The following is a 21,875-nucleotide window of genomic DNA, read 5'->3' on the forward strand; positions in this document are numbered from 1 at the left end:
GTCCTTGGTCAGGGTGACCTCCGTGACCCCCCTCCACTCCCACTAACTACCCGGAGGGGCATAAACTCAGCGCTGTTTCCTGGCTCCAAATGCAGCAGGTGGGTCGCCTGCTGCTCTGCCTGAGGACACAGCCCAGAACAGGAGCAGGGTCTTCTCTCCCCTTCAGCGGAAGCCTCGATGCCTCGAGGGCAGGGGGAGGGGGAGGAATCTCCATGCAGAACGCAGCCCTGCCTTCCCCAGACTCACAGCTTAGCGTAACGTCACCCACCCAATATCGGGTGGGATTTGCGGAGAAGGGTTGCATCCCGAGACAGAGCTGACAGGTCGGCGGGAACGTGGACAGTGGCCTCTGAGGAAGGCCCCAGGGCAGATGCCCCACCAGCCTCCTGAGAACAGGGCCGGGCGTGAGTAGCTCCCCTCCGCTGGCCCCTCCCCTCACACTTACAATGCCATTTCTTCCCCCCCACAAGAAAACCCTCAAGGTGGTACCCTCCAGCCATGGACCTGGGAACATCCTGCCAGTTTCCTGGTCATAATGCACTTCCCTTCTAACACATCACTGGATTCAACTTCTAATATTTTAAGTATTTTCTATATTCATGAGGGAAATTGATCTGTATCTCCTTTTCTTGTAATGTCCTGGTCTGGTTGTAGAGTCATATACAATATGACCAATATGACCTTATATATAAGGTCATATTGACCTTATACAATGAGTTGCAAAGTGTTCCCTCCTCCATTTTCTGGATGTTGTGTTACATTGCTATTTCTCTCTTAAATAGTTGATAAATTCACCAGCAAAGCCAGTGAGCTTAAAGTTTTCTTCCAGGAAAGCTTTTAGTTTCTGATTCAATTTCTTAAATAGACATAAAGTCACTTAAGTTTTCCATTTCTTCTCATGCCCATCTAGACAACAACTGTGTCTTTTGAGGAATTTGTCCACATCATCTACATTGTGGAGTATTGGCATTACATAGCTCATATTTCCTTATTATCTTCTCTGAGGTGTTACGCCTCTGAGGACTAATAGGTCCAGCCGAGGCAGAAAACCAAATGTGCAAGTGCAGAAACAGTATTAGCAGGTTTTTGCAGGAGCACGTAAAGCAGAGCATGTGGGAACCGTGTGATCCAGGGAGAAGGGTGGCCAGGCTTAGGGGGGCAGGCTGGACGACTTATTTCTGCAGGATCTATAGTGAGGTACCCTTTTGTATTCCCGATATAGGTTGTTTTCTTTCTTACTTGGTCAGACTAGAGGCTTGTTACTTTTCTCAAAGCATCAACTTTTGGTTTCATTGATCTTCTTTTATGTTTTCTGTAGCATTTGACTTCTACCCTTTTGTCTGGTATATCCTTCCTTCTACTTACTTTGGTTTTAAGATTCTTAAGATGGACAATTAAATCATTGATTTTTTTTTTTTTTGCGTGGGCCTCTCACTGCTGTGGCCTCTCCCGTTGCGGAGCACAGGCTCCGGATGCACAGGCTCAGCGGCCATGGCTCACGGGCCCAGCTGCTCCGTGGCATGTGGGATCTTCCCAGACCGGGGCACGAACCCCCGTCCCCTGCATCGGCAGGCGGACTCTCAACCACTGCGCCACCAGGGAAGCCCAATCATTGATTTTAAACCTTATCTACAGCATTAATATGTAAGCCTGTAAACATTTCTCTAAGCACTGCTTTAGCTACATCCCACAAATTTTGACGTCATGTTTTTATTTTCATTCAGCTTGAAATATTTTCTAATTCCCCTTGTGCTTTTATTTTTTACTATAGATGATTTAGAAATGTATTGTTTCCTTTCCAGATATTTGGGATTTTCTAAGTCTTTTTGTTACTGATTTCTAATTTAACTCCATGGTGGTCACAGTACACTCTGTACAGTTTCAATCCTTTTGAATTTCTTGAGACTTGTCTCATGATCCAGCATATGGCCTATCTTAGTGAATGAGCTCTAGGAAAGAATGCCGGGAGCTGTACAGATGCCAATTCCTCAAGTTGGTTGAAGGTTTTGTCTACAGTTGCTGAGACAAGTATTACAGTCTCCCACTTCAATTGTGTATTTGTCCAATTCTTTCTTTAGTCCCACCAGTTTTTGCTTCATGTATTTTGAAGCTCTGTTATTAGGTGCACATACATTTAAGATTGCTATGCCTTCTTGATGAATTGACATTTTTTTTGTTAGTAAATGTCTTTTTATTTCTGGTACTATTTCTTTTCCTGAAATCTACTGATATTAATATAGCACTTTTTCTTCTTATTTGTGTTTTTATGTTATGTATTTTTCTAAACTTTCACTTTTATCCTGTCTGTATCTTTACACTGAAAATTTCTATGGACAACATTGATGTGTCATGCTTTTTCATCCAATGTTAACAATCTCTAGTTAAAATCTCTGCCTTTTAACCAGAGTGGTTGGCCCTTTACAGTTAATAAAATTATTTAAATGGTTGGTGTATTAGTCTTCTAGGGCTGCCATAACAAACCAGCACAGCCTGGGTGGCTTAAACAACATTTATTTTCTCACAGTTCTGGAAGCTAGAAGTCCAAGACAAGGGTACTGGCAGGGCTGGTCCCTCCTGTGGCCTCTCTCCTCGTGTGCAGACCACCCACCCTGGGTCCTCATGTGGTCTTTCCTCTGTGTGTGCGTTCCTGGTGTCTCTCTCTCTTACAAGGACACCAGTTCTACTGGATCAGGGACCCACCCTTAGGACCTCATTTAACCTTAATTGCCTTCTTAAAGGCCCCATCTCCAGATGCAGTAGCATATGAGTTTGGGGGGAGGGGACACAATTCAGTCCATAAGAGTTGGGTTTAAGCCTATTATCTTGTTTTCTATTTGTCCCATCTGTCCTTTGTTCTTCTTTTTCTTGCCTTCTTTTATTTTAGGAAGGTTATTTTACTCCTTTATTAGTTTGCCAGCTGTACCTCTTTCTTTTTTAGTGGTCTCCTCTAGAGCTTACAGCAGGTCTCTTCTGCTTACCACAGTCTACCTTTACGTAGCACACCACTGTATACACGAGGTAGGAGCCTCCATCCTCCTGCAACACCCTTTGTGTTGTCGTGCCTTTTACTTCTTATGTTAAAACCACCATTATTATTTTTGCTTTTAAAAGTTAATTTTAGGGACTTCCCTGGTGGCACAGTGGTTAAGACTCTGCCTGCCAATGCAGGGCCCACGTGGAGCAACGAAGACCCAACATAGCCCAAAATTAAGTAATTAATTAAAAGAAAAAAAGTTAATTTTAAAGAAAAAATCTTTTAGACAAAGGGAGAAAGCTTCTATACTTACCACACACTTCCCACCTGGTGCTCCTCATTCTCTGAAGATCGGCTTCCACCCAGTGTCTCTTTCCCACACCTAAACAACTGAACGTTTCTCGTAAGGCAAGGCTGCTGGACGATTCCTTCAGCGCTGGTTTGTCTGGAAAAGGTCCACTCTGCCTTCATTTCTGTTTTCTTTGAATATGGAATTTAAGTTTCAACACTTTGAAGACGTCATTCCGGCATGTCTGTTCCTGATGAGAAGTCGCTTGTCATCCTTGTCTTTGCTCACCAGTACATAACATGCCTGTTTCGTTTGCTTTTAAGATTTATTCATTCTTGGTCTTCATCAGATTATCATGAGCCTTGAAGTGGGTTTTGGTGGGGTTTTTGGTCTGTCTGCTGAGGTTCATGGATCTGTGGGCTTACATGTCTTGTATTTGGGAAAATTTCAGCCATGGTTTCTTCCAATGTTTTTCTGCCTGCCTTCCACCCTCCCTCCTGCTTTTCTAGGTCTCAGATGACACGTGTTGGACCACTCAGTATTATCCAACAGGCCACTGAAGCTCTGTTTGATGTTTTAAGTCTTCTGGCCACCGTCAGGCCGCTTCAACGCTCACCTATTCCTAGAGGGCCCTAGGGCAAGCCCTGCTCCCCTACCTTCCCAAGAACCAGGGGCATCAGGGAACACGAGGTCTCTGGCTCGCTGCATCCTGCACAAGAGGCCTGGCCGTGGGACAGGCATCAGAGGCTGCCTAAAGCCACCAAAGCAGCTGTCCTCCACCATGTGCAGCACGGGTCTCAAATGGCCCCTGGGGCACCACTGCCCTGGGAGGAAAGCTGCAAGTCACATACCAGTAATAGTAGAAACTATTGGTTGAATTATTTTCCCTGAAGAAAACAAGTAACTCTGAAGTTATCGCTATCACCCTAATCCTGAGTGAGGAAAGAGGGTTTTCAAAACAGCACCAGAAATTCCAAGTGAAAATGCCAGGCACATGTCTTTGAGGGGAGCCCAAGGTCAAGACATGCTGCCCCAGTGCCCCTAGTAAGTTTACCGAGCTCTTCGGAGCTGTGTCTTCAGCTTCCTACGGCTGCCACTTGCGAGGGCGGTTCTTGTGAATTCTGCTGTGACCAGACGCCTTGTGGAGAGGCGCAGCCCAGACGCCCCCTTCCCACAATCAGTGAGAAAGCTGAGCACTGACTTTGGAGGCCAACAACAGCAAGAGAATCAAGGCCCTGGCAGGTACCTCATATGTGACATCCCTGCCAGTCCCCTCTAACTTTCTTGCCTTTGTGTCCCCTTGTCTTGTGTTTCTAACCTTATAAATAAAACTTTACATTGCAGATGGAGAGATGAAAATAAATCAAGCTGACCAATTAACCTATAATTAGTTGCTGAGAGTTGAGAGAAGAATGAGGAAGCAACAGTTGATTGTATCAATCGTTCAAACATTTTTATTGTCTGAATAAAATTTAATCTACACATCAACATTGGTTATGTTCAGTAAGGAAAGTATTTTCTTGGAGATAAGTTTCCATCGTGAGTTAAGCATTTCCAGTTAGAGAATCCCTCAAAGGGTCAGATCTGAAGTTTACATCCTGCTGAACAACGAAAGCTAACCTGGCTCCAGAGAAAGCTTCCCAGCACAACATTCAAAACTTGCTCCTGATAACCAAAAATAAAACAACTTGAATTCAAGACACGTTAACCATTCTCCCAGGACAGATAACTTGACTTTTAATCAGGTTGAGGCAAATATTTTCCCCTCAAATAACTAGAGGTGCATCCTGCTTATCTTGGAACAATTTCTCTTGTTCCCTGAGACTGAGGGGTGGTGGTCCAACATGGGGCACGAGGGACCCCAATCTATGACGGTTTCCAGGATGAAACAAAACACATGCACGACAAGCCTCTGCCTAAGGGGCTCAAATGTCTGTGTATTAAGGTAGCTGGTAAGATAGGTGACCTTCCATAATGTTTCAGTGTAACAGTTGATTTTCATTTCTTTCCCGGAAGCTTTATGTTTCGTCCAGTGATCTGATCATGGCTGGGCAGTGACCGCTGCAAGAAGCAGACCGTTGGAAATCACCGTCTGCTCTGCTGGTGCAAGAGCAACCCTGACAGATCTCAAAGGGGCCCAGCGCAGCTTCCTCAGCAAAATAAACCCTAGTTTAAAAACGTCTGGGGCAAGTGCTGACATCCAACTAGTACCAGCTGAACACCCGCTACGTTCCACAGTGTGGCAGCCGGTGGAGCCAGCAGGACCTGCCAGCGTGTACACGCGCCCAGGCCCTGCGGGGCTCAGAGCAGATAGAGCACCACCTGGGGCAGGAGGGCAGTGGGGGGCAGCTCAGGCAAAGGCTGGACGCAGGCGAGCCCCGGGCAGAGTCAGGGAGAGCGCTCGGGGGCCACGAGAGCTGCGGAAGCAAGGCCACGTGGTGCAAACCTCGGAGAGCACCCTAAGGGTCTGGGCAGGGATGGTGGGAGCAGGGGGGCACCCAGGCGTCTCTCTGGCTGTCAGAGGGAGGGTGGTGCACTGGGGCCGTGCAGCCAGGGCAGCCGTCAGACAGGGAGAGGCACAGAGGAACAGCAGAAGGAGAAGGCCCTGGGGGGGACGAGAAGCAGGTGGGCCCCTGGGGCGACACCAGGCCTGGGTTTGACCCTCATCGACGCTCTCAGTGACCCTCACAGCCACACTCCTGCTCATCCTCGTAGGTCAGAGGCAATTCCAGGGTTTGGATTTTCCATCCTGAGCCCCAAGTCCACACACGCTAAGCCAGACGGGTTTAGAAGCCAGAGGGGAATTCAGAGGCTCGCCACCTGAGAGGCAGCACCCTGGAAATGTGACCCTCCCTGCAGCTTGGAGCACAAAGGGGGGCGAGGGGTGTCCCCAACACACATCAGGGTCCCACTGCTGCGTGGCCATTAACAACCCCTCACCCTTCCTCACGCTCGGCCTCCCATCTGTCACTACAAGACGACTGCCACCTCTGAGGTAGCGATGCTGGCGCCCCACGGGGCGGCTGAGCCATGACGCGGCGCTGGTGAGCTCGAGACCCGGGGCAGGCCGGCCTGCGGCGTCTGGTCCCCGATCCTCACTGAGCCTGAGCCGCCACGGTGAACAGGCAGGCCCAGCCTCTCCTGCCAGGCCGTTGCAGGCGGCTGTCCCATCCCTCAGCCAGAGACAGAGACAGGAAGAGCCGGTCCTCGAGGGCCCGAGGCAGGACGCGGACGAGGCACAGCTGCTCCGCTCCTGAGGACTCAGTCACTGGTCAGGAAAGCCCTCCCAGCCCCGCGCCCACAGAGGGGACACGTACCACGCCAGGCGGTACCACGCAGCGCACTGTGCTTTACCCACCCTCACGGCTCACCCTGTTCCTTCCCTCTCCCGAGCTCGACCAACTGTTCTCAGAACTAACGCTATGCTGAAAATCAAGTCTGAAGGCACCAGCCCTGCCCGTGCCACAGGCCCAGGCTCAGTGCTTCCGCCGAAGCGGGCAGGGAGGGGGCTGCCTCGGCCCCTCTGAGATGCCCCAGCCTCGCCTGGAACTCGCATGACCAGACGTGCTCTCAAGGGTGGCCGGCGAGGGCGCTCTCGGGGTGCAGGCGGGAGAAGCGCCCAAGGGCCCAGATGGGGAAGACGTTTCTGTAGCTCGTGTAGCTGATGGCACAGGACTTGTTGAAGACCCCAGCGATGTTGTCCTGAAAGGACACAGGGAATGAACACAACGTCTCCACCAGGTGGCTGGACAGCTCCCTGAACCGGGACCCTGGCTGGAGGGCTCGCCGGCTGACCTCAGCAGGCGGGGCCTACCACCACCCCAGCTCTCGGACCCCAGGCCCTGCAACAAACCCTCCAGCCCGGGCCACCAGCCCCTCGCAGCCCCACCAACCCCGGACTCATCCAAGGCGGGGCCAGCCTCACGTGACCTCGTGACCCCATGCCCTTCCACACTTCCTTCTGAGTGAGGGGCTGTCAGGATCAGCCCAAGGGTGTCCTGGCCCGTGGGCTTCTCCCCCGCCAGCTCCTTCCCCGACGCCACCAGCCCTGCCACCAAGCCAGTGCTTCAGCTGCAAACGGCCCAGGCCTTCAGGCCCCGCCACCATCACAGACCTGCTTCCAACACAGGCCACTCACCGGTGGTGTTTGTGACTCTCAGATCCCCAAGGTGAAAGCCCACCCGCGGCCCCATGAAGGACGTGGGGCCAGCTGCACCCACCCGTACCTGGGGCCAGGTGCAGCCCCATGAAGGACGTGGGGCCAGGTGCGCTCCCACTCGTACCTGGGGCCAGTCGCCATTGGGCAGCTGCTTTCCAAGCAGGTAGCTGACTCCTCTCTCCAGGGCCACTACGTCAGGGTGCCTGCAGGGAGACGGGCACTGAACACTCCCACCACCACTCTGCACGAGCCCCCCTCTGGCTGCAGACAGACCTGCGTCCTCACCCTCACGCAGCCAAGCGCAGGGACAAGGATGTGAAACGCTGCACGATGACAGAGAGACCCGAACTGCCAGACCCACCGGTAACAGTCAGCCCACCAGACACCCCGAGGAGCAGCAAACGCCACCGGGGCAGAGGCGAGCGGGCAGGAGGGCAGCCCACGCGTGGCCGGGCGAGCAGTCCCTGCCACGAGGGGCTGCTCTTCTGTCCACCCGGCCACTGGTCTTCAGGGCCCTCTGAGGGCCGCCGAAGCCACATGTGCTAAGCTTGCTCGTCCCGGCCTGATGAGACACCAGAAGGCTCGATGGCTCAGGACAGAGCTCAGCCTGCCCGCTCCTGCCCACACTACCTGGCCTTCCTTTGAGGGGGCTTTAGGGAGATTTCCTAGGGGCCCCAAACCCAACAGGGCAGCACAGACGGGGACACCGTGTGCACGTCTGCGTGCACACGTGCCTGAGCACGCGTGTGGCTTAGGGCCGGCTGCGGACACAGAGCAGGTGCTGCCACACCTCACGCTGCTGACGGCCCTGCTCCCCTGGCTGTTCCTGTTGGGGGGCCTCTTTGCAGGACCTGCCACCTCGCCCTGGGAGCCTGTTGAGGGGGCCCCGCAGGCCTCGCATCCTCCCACTGCTGCACTCGGAGCTCAGCTGCCGTGCCCGCCCAGGCTGCCGGCTCACCGCCCTTCCTTCGCCCAGCCCCGCGGCTCTGGGAGAGGCCTCGTCGCCCCCACCTGACGGCCATCAGCCCCATCAGGGCCCAGCACGTGTTGTGGATCTGGGACCGGGCGCTCTGCACGTAGCGCCGCTGCTCACAGGACTCGAAGTCCTCCCCCCAGCCTCCATCTGCCATCTGTCGGGACAGCAGGAAGTCGCAGGCCTGGGAGACCTCTGCACAGGCAGCCCTGCAGAGACCAGCAAGACACGAGACACCATCATGCCGGGCGAAGTCCCTGCCCCCCTTCTCGCCCTGGCCAGGCCCCTCAGGGTCACAGAGAGGGATGCGTGGGCCCCCGCACTCAGGCCCAGCCCACCGTGGGACGTGAAGGGGGACAGAGGCGCTGGCACCGCAGGGCTGTTGGAAGGTAAAGGGAGATGCCGTGCATCTGCAGATGGCCTCCTGGACGTGACCCACCAGCAAAGCAGCCCTCGGGGAGGTGTCTGGAGACAGCTGACCCGAGGCCTCCTCCCTTCTCTCAGCCAGTGTCCTGGCCTCGGGCTGCTCCAGCTCGTACTTGGGTGTGGGGCTTGGGTATGGGCGGGTTAGCTGGGGGAGGGCAGAGGGCCAGAGGCTTCCCTCCCCCACAAGAGCCCGGAGGCTGCGCAGAGCAGTGAGGCACAGTGGCTCATACATTTTCTGGTATCCTGATCTTATCTCACAGTTTAAAAACATTTAAGAACACCCCCAAAATCAAACAACAAAGGGAGAAACACCCCCAGCAGAGTGTCATGCTGAGAAGACCCCCATCCCGCCAAGGTGGGAATGTCCACACTCACCCGTCGCGGTAAGTGTGCCCCATGCAGGCGAAGGCTTCCAGCCCAAAGTAGGTGCCGTAGGTGAAGCACACCCCCCAGGAGCTGGAGGAAGAAGGGGACAGCGCCCGGCCCCTGAGTCCTCGTTCACAGCGGGCGCAGGGTCTCCCTCCAGCATGGGGGTGTACGGGGGGCTGCAGCTGTCTTCAGGAAAAGCATCCACAAGGCCTCAGCACTAAGGCAGACCTACCCAACCTGGCCTCCGTGGGCGGCTCCATGTGCTGGATCCAAAGCCGGGTGAGAACGGATCCAAAGCCAGAGGAGGGGTAGAGCCACCAGGCCACCGCGCCCTTCCAACGCCCTCAGCCACGCTACCTGAGCAGCACGCTGAGCAGTCACCCCCGGGGGAGGCTGGGCATTCAGAAAGGAGCAAGGCCCACCAGGAACATGTCCAGAAACCCCTGGGCAGCACAAGCACCCCACACGCATCTGCACCCACAGGCATCACTCACCCTTCCCAGGAGCCATCAGGCCTCTGCTTCTGCCGACAGAACTGCAGGCCCCGCTCGAGGGTCTCCCTGGAACGCAGCAGGATGAACATGCCCAATGAACCGTGCAGCAAAACAGCAACTTACCTGCTACCCCCATTCCCCCCACTCTACGGCCTCAAAAGAACGAGCATGGTCTTCCTTAAAAATACGTAAAAACAAACAGTTCAGGGAGGAGATACAAGGTCGAAGAAGCAGCGATTACAGGCCACAGGAGGGGAACAAAGTGGCAGTGAAAAGAAGAAATTAAGGAGAGGAAAACCTCAGGGACGAACCCACATTAGAAGCAGCTACAAACAGGATCGATATCACCGAAAACAAGGTCAGTGACACAGGCTTGAGTAAATCACATAAACGAAAATTTTAAAATAAACAAAAAATGAGAGAGAAAATACATTCAGAGGACAAAGAAGATCCATCGCAGGTCTACCTGGTACTTCCAAAGAAGACCTGGTTCTCTGAAAGGACTAGAGGTGAAGGTATGAATACAGCCTTTAGCGTGATCCGCCCCCCTCACGCTCACTCGCCTCCAGGCACCCAGCCTGTGTCATCCCTCTCGGGCGGCAGCCCCTTGTCCTGTTTGTAGCCAGCTGATCCCTGCACAGCTGATGGTCGCTGCTGCCAGCTCCCACCTGGCTGGCAGACAGACTCCCTGGCTCTACTGTCCCTCCCTTGCTGGTTCTCATGGAGCCGCCATACAGAAGCCCACGTGGCAGGAAACTAAGGGTGGCTCCAGCCAACGGTCATCAAGGAAATGGGGCCTGAGGCTGACAATCCGCAAGGGATGGAAACCTGCCAACAACCACACACGCCTGGGGCAGCCCTCAGTCAATGCTCAGGTAAGGCCCCAACCCTGGCCAGCATCCTGACTGCAACCCGGGGAAATCCCGAAGCAGAGGGCCCAGCTCAGCCACGCCTGGACTCCTGACCCACAGAAACTGCGAGGTGATACACGTGTGCTGTTTTAAGCCACCAACTCAGCAAGACATGTTAATACAAAGAATGGAAGTACAAACAAACAACATTAGCAACAGAAAGAGCGGTATGACTATAGCTTTAGTGGAAATTAAAGAGTAAAGAGAAGATAAGAAAAATTCATGCAATACATTTGAAAACTTAGACAATGTGTAAAAATTACTCAGAAAATTAACGTCTTGAAACTGCCTCAAGAATAAAGAGCCTGAATAGTCCTACAACTACTAAAGATATACGTAAAAAGCATAAACTTTGCCCAGAAAAAGAACTCCAAGTCTAGACATTTTGTAAGTGAATTCTACTAAATTATCAAGAACAATCATTCTAACCTTACACAAACTCTCCTAGGAAATAGAAAGAGGAAGGAACACTTTCCCTAGTTCATTTTGGGAACTCAGCATAAGCTTCTCAACAAACCAGACAAGAACGATATGGTAAAAATTTCAGGCTGTTCATTAATGGGCACAGATGCAAAACTCTAAATTAAATATTGGAAACTACATACAGTAGAGATATACCAATACTAAGTGAGGTTTATCCAGAAATGCAAAGGTGTTTTAACATTAGAAAAATCTACAATAATTATCTACAATATTAACAGATAAAGGAGATGAATGTATAATCATCTCAATAGAGATAGAAAAATCATTTGCTAAAATACAACACCCATTCACAACAGAGAGAAAAAACAACTTAGCAAACTAGGAAGAGAAAAGAGCTTTGTTAACCTGAAAAGGGATAATTACCAAAAACCTACAGGAGATGTCATTCTTTTTTTTTTTTTTCATCCACATCACACAGCTTGTGGGACCTTAGTTCCCTGACCAGGGACTGAACCCAGGCCTCCAGCAGTGGAAGTGCAGAGTCCTAACCACTGGACCACCAGGGAATTCCCAAACGTCATTCTTAATGGAGAAATAGTAGAAGCATTCCCCTTTAAAATCAGGAAATATGACAAAGATGGCACTATTACCACTTCTGCTAAGCAGAATACTGAAGTCTCAGCCAGGGCAATGAGACAAGAAAGTAAACTCTAGGCCTATGGATTGAAAGGAAAAATAGGTCATCTACAAGGGATATGACTGTCTACAGAGAAAACCCAAAAGAATCTACCAGCAATTAATTAGAATAAAAAGAGTTACCCAGATGGATTCGCTGGTGAATTCTACCAAACAGCTAAGGAAGAAATTGTACCAACTCTACAATCTCTTCCAAAGAACAGAAACAGAGGGAATTTTGCCTAACTCATTCGATGAGGACAGCATACCAAAAACAGACAAAGACATTATGAGAAAGGAAAACTAGGGATAAATATCTCTCAGTAGCACAGATATAAAAAGTCCTCAATAAAATATTAGCAAATCAAATCCAACAATGTATAAAAAGAACTACATATCACAAACAAGTGGGATCTATCCCAGGTATGAAAGGCTGGTTGAACATTCAAAAATCAATTAATGCAATCTATCAAATCAACTTCTTTTCTAAAGAAGAAAAAAAAAAATCACATGATCATATCAATAGCTGTAGAAGAAATATTTGACAAAATCTAACACCTATTCATGATTAAAAAAAAAACAACTTTCAGCAAACTAGGAACAGAGGGGAAGTTCCTCAACTTGAAAAAGAGCAGCCACAAAAAACCCACAGCTAACATCATACTTAATGGTGAGAAAAACTAGACGCTTTCCTGCTGAATCAGGAACAAGAATGTCTACCCTCACCACTTGTATTCAACTTCATACTGGGAGTCCTAGCTAATGCAATAAGATAAGACAAGGAAATAAAAGGTATACATATTGGGGAAGAAGAAATAAAACTGTCTTTGTTCACAGATTACATGGTTATCTACGTAGAAAATCCCAAAGAACCGACCAAAAAACTCCTGGAACTACTGAGCAATTACAGCAATGTTGCAGGATAGAAGGTTAATATACAAAAGACAACTGTTTTCCTACCAGCAATGAACAATTAGATTCTGAAATTAAAATCACAATACCAATTATGTTAGCACCAAAAAAATTTTTAAGTACTTAGGTATAAATCTAAAAATATATATACAAGATCTATAAGAGGGAAACTATAAAATTATGATAAAAGAATCAAAAGATCTTCCCAACTTGATCTATATATGCAACACAATCTCAATCAAAATTTCAGCAAATCATTTCATAGATATCAACAGATTCCAAAGTTTTATGCAGAGGCAAAAGAAACAGAATAGAAAACACACTATTTAAGGGGAATAAAGTTGGAAAACTGACACTACCCGACTTCAAGACTTACTGTAAAGCTACGGTCATCAGGACTGTGTGGTATCAGTGAAAGAATACACAGATAGATCAATGGAGAATAGAGAGCCCAGAAACAGACCCACACAAATACTGTCAAGTAACCATTGGCAAAGGAGCAAAGGCAATCCAATGGAGAAAGGAGAGTCTCTGACAAATGGTAATGGAACACCGAACAGCACATAAAACATAAATAAATCTAGATACAGACCTTACACCATTCACAAAAATTAACTCAGAATGAATCACAGATTTTTGTCTTTTCATGTAAAACACAAGACTATAAAACTCCTAGGACATAACATAGGAGAAACTCTAGGTGACCTTGGGTTTGGTGAAAACTTTTTAGATATAACACTCCAATCACAATCTATGAAAGAAAACACTGATAGGCTGTACTTCATTAAAATGAAAAACTCCGGCTCTGCAGAAGACATTGTCGACAGAATGAAAATGTAAGGAGCTCTTTTGCCCCTTTCCTGTTTGCCCATTTCTGTTGCCCTCAAACCTTACAGAAATGAGGTCACTAGGTGACATTTAACCTAACTCCTGACTCACGCTCTACTGAATGCACACCATGCCTTGCCTAACCTGTCGGTCCTTTCCCTAGACGAAAAGAAGTAGGAATTAAGAACTGAGCAGTTAAAGAGTGACTAGCTGTCTGCCCCCAGCAGCCCCCTTAGCAATCCTGCAGGCAGGCCGTGTGGGCAAGACAACATCTGAAGAAAGCTCATGAGGAGTCAGCCAGCCTGCACGCAAGGAGAGGACACAGAGCTTGACCTCCTGCCTTGATGGTTCACTGAGATTCTTTCCCCTTTTCCCCTTTAAAACCTGTCAGGGCTGAGCAGAATCTCTGGAGTTGATTCGGGGGACATGAACCCACCTTCTCCCCACATTGCCAGCCTTCTGATTAAAGCAACCTTTCCTTTCTTACAACACTTGCCTCTCAAGTATTGGCTTTTGAGCGGAGAGCAGCCAGACCTGAGCTTGCCACAGACTGAGAGAAAATCTTTGTAAAATACATGGCTGACAAAGAGTTGCTATTTAAAATATACAAGGTACTTCTAAAACTCAACAATAAGACAACAACCCAAATTTAAAATGTGCAAAAGATCTGAATACACACCTCACCAAAGATATACACATGGCAAATAGATACATGAAAAGATGTTCAGCATTATACATCATTAGGAAGTCACAAATTAAAACAATGAGATATCACTACACACCTATCGGAATGGCCAAAACCCGGAACACTTACAGCACCAAATGCTGGCGAGGCTGTGGAGCAACAGGAACCCTCATCACTGCTGGTGTGAACGCAGAATGGTGCAGCCGCTTTGGAAGACAGTTTGGTGGTTTCTTACAAAACTAATATATTCTTACCATATGAGCCAACCATATGCTCTTTGGTATTTACTGAAATGAGCTGAAAACATGTCCACACAAAAACCTGCACAGGAGTAATTATAGCAGGTTTATTCATAATGCTAAAACTTGGAAGCAACCAAGATGTCCTTCAATAGGCAATGGATAAACAAACTGGTACATGAAGATATGAAGAAACTTTACATGCATATTACTAAGTGAAAGAAGCCAGTCTGAAAAGGCTACAGACTGTATGATTCTAACCATATGACATACTGGAGTGGTTCCCAGGGGATGGGGGAGGGGGGAGGATGAATAGGCGGATCATGGAGGATTTTAAGAGCAGTGAAACTATTCTGCATGATAGAGTAATGATGGACACATGTTGTATACATGTGTCAAAACCCATGGAACGTACAACACAAAGAGTGAATCTGAACGTAAACTATGGACTTTGGATGATAATAATGTATCAACATTGGCTCATCAATTGTATTTAAAAAGTACCAAATTAATGCAAGATATTAATAACAAGGGAAATGGGGTGGGAGGGGGAGCGAAATGGCTGAACAGGAACTCCCTGTGCCATCTTTCTGTAAACCTAAAACTGCTCTATAAGACAAAGTGTATTAATTTTTTTAAGTTTAACAGATTGTCTAGCTATAAGATCAATAGCAAAATCAACTGGAGAGGCTCCTGGATGGATGGCAGAGCCGGCAGCACCGGGAACCCCTCTCCCGCCTGGGCAACTACTGCACTGGCAGAATGTGCCCAATGTAACTATTCTGGAAGTCTGCAGTCTGCTGAAGGCTTGCAACTTCCAGGGGAAGGTTTGGAGGGTTAGACTGCTCTCAGCTCTTAGCACAGGAACAGCTACCCATCCCCCACCCCAGGACCCAGGAGGCAGCTGTGCGTGTGTCCCTGGAGCATCTTGCAGGACCTAGGGTGGGCAAAAAGGACCCTGTCCTCCAAAAACTGGGAATCGGCTCTGAATGATGCTTCTGATCACAGAGGAGCAGGCAGAGAGGCAGGAGGCCACGGCTGTTGCACCTGCCCCCAACTGTTCCAGCCCCTGCCCTTCTGGCGGAAGTGACTTCCAGGGGATTTAAATGCTATTCACAGTAGCATTACTCACAATGGCTAAAATGTGGAAGCAACCTAAGGGTCGATCATAGATGAACAGATAAGCAAAATATGGTTCATCCATACAATGGAATATTATTCGGCTTTTAAATGGAATGAAGTACTAATGATACCTGCTATAACGTGCACGAACCTTGAGGATATTACTCTCAGCGAAATAAGCCAGACATAAAAAGACAAATATTATATGATTCCACTTACACATGGTACTTAGAGTAGTCAAAATCATAGAGACAGAAAATAGAATAGTGGTTGCCAGGGGCTGGGAAGAGTGGGGAAATGGGAGTTATTGTCCAATGGGTATCTGTTTTACAAGATGAAAAGAGTTATGAGGATGGGTGGTGGTGATGGTTGCACAACAATGTGAATGTGAATGTATTTAACACCACTGGATTGCACACTTAAAAATGGCTAAGATAGTAAATTTTATGTTACATGTATTTTAACACAAGAAAAAAAAAATCAGTAGCATGAGAATCCATGAGTCCACACTAACAAATAAGCAAATAAGTAAACAGGGGCAAAGAAAAGTTTTTAATAGAACACCAACTAATACATATGAAAGGACTGACAATTTTGCAATCGTTATATGAACAACTGATGCAAGCAAGAATCATCATCAGGTGCTAAAACGAATGGGTAGAAGTATGATGAGAAACAGGATATTTACATAGTTTAAAATTATCTCCCCGAGAGGGCAGACAGGAGAAGCAAGAAGAACTACAATCCTGCAGCCTGTGGAACAAAAACCACATACACAGAAAGACAGACAAGATGAAAAGGCAGAGGACTATGTACCAGAGGAAGGAACAAGATAAAACCCCAGAAAAACGACTAAATGAAGTGGAGATAGGCAACCTTCCAGAAAAAGAATTCAGAATAATGATAGTGAAGATGATCCAGGACCTCGGAAAAAGAATGGAGGCAAAGATCGAGAAGATGCAAGAAATGTTTAACAAAGACCTAGAAGAATTAAAGAACAAACAAACAGAGAAGAACAATACAATAACTGAAATGAAAATTACACTAGAAGGAATCAATAGCAGAATAACTGAGGCAGAAGAACAGATAAGTGACCTGGAAGACAGAATGGTGGAATTCACTGCTGCAGAACAGAATAAAGAAAAAAGATGAAAAGAAATGAAGACAGCCTAAGAGACCTCTGGGACAACATTAAACGCAACAACATTCGCATTATAGGGGTCCCAGAAGGAGAAGAGAGAGAGAAAGGACCCGAGGAAATATCTGAAGACATTAGAGTCAGAAACTTCCCTAACATGGGAATGGAAATAGCTACTCAAGTCCAGGAAGTGCAGAGAGTCCCATACAGTATAAACCCAAGGAGAAACATGCCGAGACACATAGTAATCAAATTGGCAGAAATTAAAGACAAAGAAAAATTATTGAAAGCAGCAAGGGAAAAACGACAAATAACATACAAGGGAACTCCCATGAGGTTAACAGCTGATTTCTCAGCAGAAACTCTACAAGCCAGAAGGGAGTGGCATGATATACTTAAAGTGAGGGAAGGGAAGAACCTACAACCAAGATTACTCTACCCGGCAAGGATCTCATTTAGATTCGATGGAGAAATCAGAAGCTTTACAGACAAGCAAAAGCTAAGAGAATTCAGCACCACCAAACCAGCTCTACAACAAATGTTAAAGGAACTTCTCTAAGTGGGAAACACAAGAGAAGAAAAGGACCTACAAAAACAAACTGAAAACAATTAAGAAAATGGTCACAGGAACATACATATCGATAATTACCTTAAACGTGAATGGATTAAATGCTCTAACCAAAAGACACAGGCTTGCTGAACGGATACAAAAACAAGACCATCTATATGCTGTCTATAAGAGACGCACTTCAGACCTAGGGACACATACAGACTGAAAGTGAGGGGATGGAAAAAGATATTCCATGCAAATGGAAATCAAAAGAAAGCTGGAGTAGCAGTACTCATGTCAGATAAAATAGACTTTAACATAAAGAATGTTACAAGAGACAAGGAAGGACACTACATAATGATCAAGGAATCAATCCAAGAAGAAGATATAACAATTATAAATATATATGCACCCAACAAAGGAGCACCTCAATACATAAGGCAACTGCTAACAGCTATAAAAGAGAAAATCAACTGTAACACAATAATAGTGGGGGACTTTAACACCTCACTTACACCAATGGACCGATCATCCAAAATGAAAATAAATAAGGAAACAGAAGCTTTAAATGACACAACAGACCAAACAGATTTAATTGATATTTATAGCACATTCCATCCCAAAACAGCAGATTACACTTTCTTCTCAAGCGCGCACGGAACATTCTCCAGGATAGATCACATCTTGGGTCACAAATCAAGCCTCAGTATATTTAAGAAAATTGAAATCATATCAAGCATCTTTTCTGACCACAATGCTATGAGATTAGAAATGAATTACAGGGAAAAAATGTAAAAAACACAAACACATGGAGGCTAAACAGTATGTTACTAAATAACCAAGAGATCACTGAAGAAATCAAACGGGAAATCAAAAAATACCTAGAGACAAACGACAATGAAAACACGACAATCCAAAACCTTTGGGATGCAGCAAAAGCAGTTCTAAGAGGGAAGTTTATAGCTATACAAGGCTATCTCCAGAAACAAGAAAAATCTCAAAAACACTAACTAACCTTACACCTAAAGGAACTAGAGAAAGAAGAACAAACAAAACCCAAAGTTAGCAGAAGGAAAGAAATTGTAAAGATCAAGCAGAAATAAATGAAATAGAAACAAAGAAAACAATAGCAAAGATCAATAAAACTAAAACCTGGTTCTTTAAGAAGATAAACAAAATTGATAAACCATTAGCCAGACTCATCAAGAAAAAGAGGGAGAGGACTCAAATCAATAAAATTAGAAATGAAAAAGGAGAAGTTACAACAGACACCGCAGAAATAGAAAGCATCCTAAGAGACTACAAGCAACTCTATGCCAATAAAATGGACAACCTGGAAGAAATGGACAAATTCTTAGAGAGGTATAACCTTCCAAGACTGAACCAGGAAGAAATAGAAAATATGAACAGACCAATTACAAGTGATGAAATTGAAACTGTGATTAAAAATCTTCCAACAAACAAATGTCCAGGACCAGATGGCTTCACAGGTGAATTCTATCAAACATTTAGAGAAGAGCTAACACCCATCCTTCTCAAACTCTTCCAAGAAACTGCAGAGGAAGGAACACTCCCAAACTCATTCTATGAGGCCGCCATCACCCTGATGCCAAAACCAGACAAAGATACTACAAAAAAAGTAAATTACAGACCAATATCACTGATGAATATAGATGCAAAAATCCTCAACAAAATACTAGCAAAAAGAATCCAACAATGCAGTGAAAGGACCATACACCATGATCAAGTGGGATTTATCCCAGGGATGCAAGGATTCTTCAACATACGCAAATCAATCAGTGTGATACACCATATTAACAAATTGAAGAATAAAAACCATATGATCATCTCAATAGATGCAGAAAAATCTTTTGACAAAATTCAACACCCATTTATGATAAAAACTCTACAGGGGGCTTCCCTGGTGGCGCAGTGGTTGGGAGTCCACCTGCCAATGCAGGGGACGCGGGTTCGTGCCCCGGTTCGGGAAGATCCCACATGCCGCAGAGTGGCTGGGCCTGTGAGCCATGGCCGCTGAGCCTGTGCGTCCGGAGCCTGTGCTCCGCAACGGGAGAGGCCACAACAGTGAGAGGCCCGCGTACCGAAAAAAAAAAAAAAAAGCTCTACAGAAAGTGCACATAGAGGAAACCTACCTCAACATAATAAAGGCCATATATGACAAACCCACAGTAAACATCATTCTCAATGGTGAAAAACTGAAAGCATTTCCTCTAAGATCAGGAACAAGACAAGGATGTCCACTCTCACCACTATTATTCAACATAGTTTTGGAAGTCCTAGCCATGGCAATCAGAGAAGAAAAAGAAATAAAAGGAATACAAATTGGAAAAGAAGTAAAACTGTCACTGTTTGCAGATGACATGATATTATACATAAAGAACCCTAGGGCTTCCCTGGTGGCGCAGTGGTTGAGAGTCCGCCTGCCGATGCAGGGGACACGGGTTCGTGCCCCGGTCCGGGAAGATCCCACATGTCGCGGAGTGGCTGGGCCCGTGAGCCATGGCCGCTGAGCCTGCGCATCTGGAGCCTGTGCTCCTCAATGGGAGAGGTCACAACAGTGAGAGGCCCACGTACCACAAAAAAAAAAAAAAAAAAAAAAAAAAGAACCCTAAAAATGCCACCAGAAAACTACTAGAGCTAATCAATGAATTTGGTAAAGTTGCAGGATACAAAATTAATGCACAGATATCTCTTGCATTCCTATACACTAATGATGAAAAATCTGAAAGAGAAATTAAGGAAACATTCCCATTTACCATTGCAACAAAAAGAATAAAATACCTAGGAATAAACCTACCTAGGGAGACAAAGACCTGTATGCAGAAAACTGTAAGACACTGATGAAAGAAATTAAAGATGATACCAACAGATGGAGAGATATACCATGTTCTTGGATTGGAAGAATCAATATTGTGAAAATGACTATACTACCCAAAGCAATCTACAGATTCAATGCAATCCCTAACAAATTACCGATGGCATTTTTTATGGAACTAGAACCAAAAATCTTAAAATATGTATGGAGACACAAAAGATCCTGAATAGCCAAAGCAGTCTTGAGGGAAAAATTGGAGGGGGAGGAATCAGACTTCCTGACTTCAGACTATACTACAAAGCTACAGTCATCAAGACAATATGGTACTGGCACAAAAACAGAAACATAGATCAATGGAACAGGATAGAAAGCCCAGAGATAAACCCATGCACCTATGGTTAACTAATCTATCACAAGGAGGAAAGGATATACAATGGAGAAAAGACAGTCTCTTCAATAAGTGGTGCTGGGAAAACTGGACAGCTACATGTAAAAGAATGAAATTAGAACACTCCCTAACATCATACACAAAAATAAACTCAAAATGGATTAGAGACCTAAATGTAAGACCGGACACTATAAAACTCTTAGAGAAAAACACAGGAAGAACACTCTTTGACATAAATCACAGCACCTTTTTTAATCCACCTCCTAGAGTAATGGACATAAAAACAAAATAAACAAATGGGACCTAATGAAACTTAAAAGCTTTTGCACAGCAAAAGAAACCATAAACAAGACGAAAAGACAATCCTCAGAATGGGAGAAAATATTTGCAAAGGAATCAACGGACAAAGGATTAATCTCCAAAATATATAAACAGCTCATGCAGCTCAATATTAAAGAAACAAACAGCTCACTCCAAAAATGGGCAGAAGACCTAAATAGACATTTCTCTAAAGAAGATGTACAGAAGGCCAAGAAGCACATGAAAAGCTGCTCAACATCACTAATTATTAGAGAAATGCAAATCAAAACTACAATGAGGTATCACCTCACACCAGTTAGAATGGGCATCATCAGAAAATCTACAAAAAACAAATGCTGGAGAGGGTGTGAAGAAAAGGGAACCCTCTTGCACTGTTGGTGGGAATGTAAACTGATACAGCCACTATGGAGAACAGTATGGAGGTTCCTTAAAAAACTAAGAATTACCGTATGACCCAGCAATCCCACTACTGGTCGTATACCCAGAGAAAACCATAATTCAAAAAGACACATGCACCCCAATGTTCATTGCAGCACTATTTACAATAGCCAGGTCATGGAAGCAACCTAAATGCCCATCAACAGACGAATGGATAAAGAAGATGTGGTACATATATACAATGGAATATTACTCAGCCATAAAAAGGAACGAAATTGGGTCATTTTTTGAGACGTGGATGGATCTAGAGACTGTCATACAGAGTGAAGTAAGTCAGAAGGAGAAAAACAAATATCGTATATTAACGCATGTATGTGGAACCTAGAAAAATGGTACAGATGAACCGGTTTGCAGGGCAGAAGTTGAGACACAGATGTAGAGAACAGAAGTATGGACATCAAGGGGGGAAAGCAGCAGCAGGGGTGGGGATGGTGGTGTGATGAATTGGGTGATTGGGATTGACATGTATACACTGATGTGTATAAAACTGAAGACTAATAAGAACCTGCTGTATAAAAAAGTAAATAAAATAAAATTTCAAAAATTTAAAACAAAAAAACTTTCTTCCACAAAGAAAAAAATATTAACTTTACAGTGGGGAAAACAAGTGGCCATCTCCTTAATCAACGGTCAGTGTTGACACATGCTTCCTAATATGGTGTACTGAGAAGCCCCATCACTTTTGTTACCTGCTCGACAAAAATGCTTAATTTTATAACCTGAAT

At 46.0% G+C, this 21,875-nt stretch overlaps 1 protein-coding gene across 4 annotated transcripts in view; it reads right to left on the minus strand.

Annotated features, from left to right (window-relative positions):
- Positions 1–4,672: 4,672 nt before the first annotated feature.
- Positions 4,673–21,875, minus strand: part of LSS (lanosterol synthase) — a 42,543-nt gene continuing 25,340 nt past the window's right edge. For 3 of the 4 annotated variants that reach the window (XM_079922302.1, XM_079922304.1, XM_079922301.1), the window contains exons 18-22: positions 9,685–9,750; positions 9,197–9,277; positions 8,434–8,604; positions 7,490–7,625; positions 4,673–6,965 (exon numbers count right to left, since the gene is read on the minus strand). In XM_079922302.1, coding sequence (XP_079778428.1) covers positions 6,834–6,965; positions 7,490–7,625; positions 8,434–8,604; positions 9,197–9,277; positions 9,685–9,750 — 586 coding nt within the window. In that variant the 3' untranslated portion in view covers positions 4,673–6,833. The remainder of the gene's footprint in view (positions 6,966–7,489; positions 7,626–8,433; positions 8,605–9,196; positions 9,278–9,684; positions 9,751–21,875) is intronic. The other variant, XM_079922303.1, reaches the window with a different exon arrangement.

Source organism: Stenella coeruleoalba (assembly GCF_951394435.1).
Source record: "Stenella coeruleoalba genome assembly, chromosome: 5".
NCBI classification, from domain to species: domain Eukaryota; kingdom Metazoa; phylum Chordata; class Mammalia; order Artiodactyla; family Delphinidae; genus Stenella; species Stenella coeruleoalba.